We start from the raw sequence: 6,000 nt of genomic DNA, 5'->3' as shown, positions 1-6,000 counted from the left end.
CAGCAGACCTGAATGCTGCATCCCTAGCTTTCACCAGAGACCTGACCTCCGCATTTAGCCAAGGTTTCTGGTGTAGATGGTGACAGTCTTTGTGATGGTGACATCATCAACACACTTTGAGATGTATCCGAGGACGGCAGAAGTATATTCCTCTAGATCCACTTCTCCCTCCTGTTCAGCTGCCAGTCTGTGCACCGACGAACACCGCTGTAAACCCGCGGGGCAAACTGTGCGGCTGGCACCTAACAGATGTTCAGTTGTCTTGGAGCAATGGCTGCTCACCAAAGTACAGTTAGTACACCAGCACAGAGTCCGTCCCCGCGAGTCTCACCCGACAGATGGTTGTGGTCCGCTCGGTCCGCCCGCTCCGAACCTGATCCTGAACCTGTTTTAGTTCTCACAGTGACACACGTGTGTTGGGTTAAGGTTAGGTTGTGAACCCTCGCCGAATCTCTTGATTGGTGGAGTCAGTTACCAAAATACCAAAATATACGGGTTAAGTCTCCCCAGGTAACGGAGAGATATCCCGGGTTTGTTAATCCAGCTTCGTAGTTCAGGCTTCTGGTTTCTGTGGAGGGAAAAGCTTTGTTCATGTTGCTCCAACAGCACCATGACACTCATAAACCTGAGTCTGAGTCTGAGTCTCACAGCTGATCTGTAGCTGTGCAGCAGAACATTTATTACTTCTGCTGGTTCAATGTGCACAATGTTCTGCAGACAGCGTCACAATAACCCTGAACCCTGAACCCTGACCCAGGTACAGACAGGGAAGCAACAGCTGGGGTTCAAAAAGAGGTAAAAGGTATTTGGACAATGTTAGTTTTGGGGCTGAGCTAGGATGATCCAGAGAGGGGAGATCTGGAGGTCAGAGTTCACAGTGGGGTTAGCGGGACAGGCAGGAGGTCAGAGGTCACAGGAGAGGAGAACAGTGACTAACCCTGGAAGTGTAGCTGTGAACTGGCTGAACTGTGTCTGAGCATCTGAAGGCAGACTGATGGCAGGATTAGGAGCAGCTGCTGTGTCTCCAGCACACCTGTAACTCACGGGGGGGAGGGGGGAGGGGGGGGGCAGGAGACAGTTAACCTCTGGATGTTCAGACAGATGTTAGATTCAGATCAGATCAAACTGCTGAAACATCCTGATCCTTAACCTTTGACCTGCTGGTTGAGTGAAGGCTGAGTTATAAGCTCTCATTTATCCTGTGTGTGTTTCATGTTTCATGGTTTACTCCATCAGACAGTTCTCACACTTTGATTATATTCATTCTTGATATACTGAGCACAACATATTTATTATATATATATTTATTGTGTATATAAATATATATTTATTATATATATATATATATATGCAGCAGCAGCAGCTGCTTCATATCTGATGAACAGAAGCTGCTTCACATCTGTCCTCATTCAGACTGTTCAAAGAGTGGGGGGGCAGAAAAAATGAAGCATGATTGTCACTGATATTATCTGAGACACATACACACACACACACACACACACACACACACACACACACACACACAGTCAGCTGTCTGCTTCCTGAGAATCTCAGAGATGCTTGTCGGTGTCTCAGTGTTTACATTCCTCACTGTCTGAACACGAGAAGAAAACACTAAACACTAAACTATCTGAACAACGGAGGCTCCACCAGGACCTCCTCTGTCCTCCTGTCCTCCTGGTACCTGTCCCTCTGTCCTTATGTCCTCCTGTCCTTCTGTCCTCCTGGTACCTGTCCTCCTGGTACCTGTCCCTCTGTCCTCCTGTCCTTCTGTCCTCCTGGTACCTGTCCTCCTGGTACCTGTCCCTCTGTCCTCCTGGTACCTGTCCTCCTGGTACCTGTCCCTCTGTCCTCCTGTCCTTCTGTCCTCCTGGTACCTGTCCTCCTGGTACCTGTCCTCCTGTCCTCCTGTCCTTCTGTCCTTCTGGTACCTGTCCTTCTGTCCTCCTGGTACCTGTCCCTCTGTCCTCCTGGTACCTGTCCTCCTGTCCTTCTGTCCTCCTGGTACCTGTCCTCCTGTCCTCCTGTCCTTCTGTCCTTCTGGTACCTGTCCTCCTGTCCTTCTGTCCTCCTGGTACCTGTCCCTCTGTCCTCCTGGTACCTGTCCTCCTGTCCTTCTGTCCTCCTGGTACCTGTCCCTCTGTCCTCCTGGTACCTGTCCTCCTGTCCTTCTGTCCTCCTGGTACCTGTCCCTCTGTCCTTATGTCCCTCTGTCCTCCTGGTACCTGTCCTCCTGTCCTCCTGGTACCTGTCCTCCTGTCCTTCTGGTACCTGTCCTCCTGGTACCTGTCCTCCTGGTACCTGTCCTCCTGTCCTTCTGTCCTCCTGGTACCTGTCCTCCTGTCCTCCTGTCCTTCTGTCCTCCTGGTACCTGTCCTCCTGGTACCTGTCCCTCTGTCCTCCTGGTACCTGTCCTCCTGGTACCTGTCCCTCTGTCCTCCTGGTACCTGTCCTCCTGTTACCTGTCCTCCTGGTACCTGTCCTCCTGGTACCTGTCCCTCTGTCCTCCTGGTACCTGTCCTCCTGGTACCTGTCCTCCTGGTACCTGTCCTCCTGGTACCTGTCCTCCTGGTACCTGTCCCTCTGTCCTCCTGGTACCTGTCCTCCTGGTACCTGTCCTCCTGGTACCTGTCCTCCTGGTACCTGTCCTCCTGGTACCTGTCCCTCTGTCCTCCTGGTACCTGTCCTCCTGGTACCTGTCCCTCTGTCCTCCTGGTACCTGTCCTCCTGGTACCTGTCCTCCTGGTACCTGTCCTCCTGGTACCTGTCCCTCTGTCCTCCTGGTACCTGTCCTCCTGGTACCTGTCCTCCTGGTACCTGTCCTCCTGGTACCTGTCCTCCTGGTACCTGTCCTTATGTCCTCCTGTTTTTTTCAGCTAAAGAAATGAGTTAATGTATTAAATATAATTCTTCTTGACTGGATTTAAATAAATCTTAATTGTGTCTTGTTGTGTTTTTTTTAACCTGAAATAAAAACCAGGTTCAGTGAACGTTGAAGGGAAGGAACCCATCTTCCATCTGTTGATGCAACACGAGTCCAACAGCTGGAAGCAGTCTGATAATATACAGGAAAATAAACCTTAACATCTGGAATAACTAATTCACTTTAACAACCCAACAAAATAGTTTTTTAACACATTGTATATCATTGGCCCCCAAAAACCCCCCAAACCCCCCCAACCCCTGATACTGTGGTCCAGATTAGAGCTGGGCCATAAAACAATGTGTAATCAATATCAATAAGAATACGTTCGGTAGAAAGTTTGATTATTTCTCTTCATTGGAAAAAACCACTGAAGAGAAAAAGAGGTGAAGCAAGGTTGGTTGCACTCGCTCCCTGGTAACCTAGCAACGTGTAACTATAAGCATGACCACACTTATGAACTATAACGTCCTATAAACAGCTTCAGCTGATGAAAATATCAATCAATCAATCTTTATTTATAAAGCACCAAATCACAACAGAGTCATCTCAGGTCTCTTTACATAAGGTTAGCAGTTAACTCTGCAGGTTTCATTTAAAGAGACACAACATTCACACATGAGAGAAAAAACTCCCTTTAAACAGGAAGAACCCTCAGAACCAGAACCAGACCTAATCTAAACTCTCTGATCCAGACCTTCTGTCTCAGACCAGATGTCTCAGTATCATCCCGGCTCTCCAGTGAGTCCAGAGATGGAGAGGTGATGTTGTCACAGCTCAGTGTCCTGATTGGACCTGAACCTCGCTATGGCAGCGTTAGGCTAACGTGGGTTCGGGGGGTGTTGGTTGGACTCAGTAGAATCAGACCTGTTGGGGTCCGGCTCACCCTCATCATCACTGTTACTGTGGAGCTCCTGGGTTAGGGTTAGCGTTCCCCTGAGGAGATTAAAGTGATGTCATAATGAACTGATGATGTCATGCTGAGTGTGTTTTCTCTTGGTTTCCAGGGCGACCTGACGGAGCCATGTGGGGGGCGGGACTGCTCCACCTGTCAGTGTTTTCCAGCCAAAGGAGCGAGGGTAAGACTACGCCCACACACACACACACACACACACACAGGGTTGCCATGGTAACATTGATACTAAGGGAACCAATCTGAGGTGCTGTTGCAGGGCGGTCCAGATGTTTCCAGTGTGAATGTGGAGCTGATTTACATCACATGACTTTCAGGCAGGTTTCACTGCCATCAGCTGACGAAGTAAACAATAACATGAGTGTGTGCAGTCTGACCTCCAGCCTGTGTGTGTGTGTGTGTGTGTGTGTGTGTGTGTGTGTGTGTGTGTGTGTGTGTGTGTGTGTGTGTGTGTGTGTGTGTGTGTGTGTGTGTGTGTGTGTGTGTGTGTGTGTGTGTGTGTGTGTGTACAGCTGGAGGCAGACAGGCAGCGAGGATCGTGGTCTCAGTGATTTCACAGATCAGTGGTTTCACAGAAAGATGGACGGAGAGAGGACTAACAGAGATCAGAGCTGTCACATCACATCACACACACACACACACACACACACACACACACACACACACACACACACACACACACACACACACACACACACACACACCTACAACTGATGTTTAAAGTCTAGGGTTATAGTTAAAATAAAGATCAGTGCTGACATGCAGAGTTCAGACGGTAATATTTCTGATGTTAAATGAAGCTCTGAACGTTTGACTCTGATTGTTTTTGATCACATGACATAAACAAGCCAGCGACCCTCATCTGCTCTCTGATTGGTTGAATCCAATCTGATGTCTGCTGGTTTAAAGGAACATTCCACCTGATCTAACATCCTGTGTGTGTGTGTGTGTGTGTGTGTGTGTGTGTGTGTGTGTGTGTGTGTGTGTGTGTGTGTGTGTGTGTGTGTGTGTGTGTGTGTGTGTGTGGAGTCACACTGCCCTCCTCTGGTCAGCTTTTTAACTGCACTTACACATGAATTTAAAGTCCCTTCAGAATAAAAGCCTGCAACAAGATTCATGACATCACAGCCAGTTTGGAGCCGGTTCTGATCCAGTTTTACACAAACACTGAGTTTAGTGAAGCAGGAGACATCAGCAACATCAGGTTCTTCCAGGTTCTGGACGGGTCAGCACAGTGAAGCTAAATATAACAACACCAATGTTTTAAAGGGAAACCACTTTGAAGCATTTTAAATGGACCCAGTGTTTAGTATCATCTGGTTGAGAAGAACCGGCACCAAGCAGACCCTGAACCTGGTGACTCTTCCTTCTCAGAGATTCTTTGCTTCTTTCTTCTTTTGCAGGGAGGTCCAGGTCCTGTGGGACACCAGGGCCCTCAGGGGCCTCCAGGGTTCCCCGGCCCTCAGGGGCCTCCCGGAGAGAAGGGCCACCGAGGAAACGAGGGTCCGACAGGAGTTTCAGGACTGAAGGGAGACATGGTGAGTTATCACAGTTCTGGTGGTCGTCACATTATAGTCCAGTAGAGTCCAGTAGAGTCCAGTATAATGTGCAGTAGAGTACAGTAGAGTCCAGTAGAGTCCAGTACAGTACAGTAGAGTCCAGTAGAGTCCAGTATAATGTGCAGTACAGTACAGTAGAGTCCAGTAGAGTGCAGTACAGTATAATCTACAGTAGAGTACAGTAGAGTACAGTAGAGTACAGTAGAGTGCAGTACAGTATAATCTACAGTAGAGTACAGTAGAGTACAGTATAATGTGCAGTAGAGTACAGTAGAGTACAGTAGAGTCCAGTATAATGTGCAGTAGAGTACAGTAGAGTCCAGTAGAGTACAGTAGAGTCCAGTAGAGTCCAGTACAGTACAGTAGAGTCCAGTAGAGTACAGTAGAGTGCAGTACAGTATAATCTACAGTAGAGTACAGTAGAGTACAGTAGAATGTGCAGTAGAGTCCAGTAGAGTCCAGTAGAGTACAGTATAATGTGCAGTAGAGTCCAGTAGAGTCCAGTAGAGTCCAGTAGAGTCCAGTATAATGTGCAGTAGAGTACAGTAGAGTCCAGTATAATCTACAGTAGAGTACAGTAGAGTCCAGTATAATCTACAGTAGAG

The 6,000-nt window shown here is 48.3% G+C and overlaps 1 protein-coding gene across 1 annotated transcript in view; it reads left to right on the top strand.

Annotated features, from left to right (window-relative positions):
* Positions 1-838: 838 nt before the first annotated feature.
* Positions 839-6,000, top strand: part of col4a4 (collagen, type IV, alpha 4) — a 63,339-nt gene continuing 58,177 nt past the window's right edge. The window contains exons 1-4 of the mRNA XM_062420006.1: positions 839-864; positions 3,633-3,738; positions 3,931-4,002; positions 5,240-5,374. Coding sequence (XP_062275990.1) covers positions 839-864; positions 3,633-3,738; positions 3,931-4,002; positions 5,240-5,374 — 339 coding nt within the window. The remainder of the gene's footprint in view (positions 865-3,632; positions 3,739-3,930; positions 4,003-5,239; positions 5,375-6,000) is intronic.

The sequence above is a fragment of the Scomber scombrus genome, chromosome 5 (genome assembly GCF_963691925.1).
Source record: "Scomber scombrus chromosome 5, fScoSco1.1, whole genome shotgun sequence".
Taxonomy (NCBI): domain Eukaryota; kingdom Metazoa; phylum Chordata; class Actinopteri; order Scombriformes; family Scombridae; genus Scomber; species Scomber scombrus.
The sequence above is the reverse complement of the archived record's forward strand: the minus strand, read 5'-3'. Positions and strand labels throughout refer to the sequence as shown.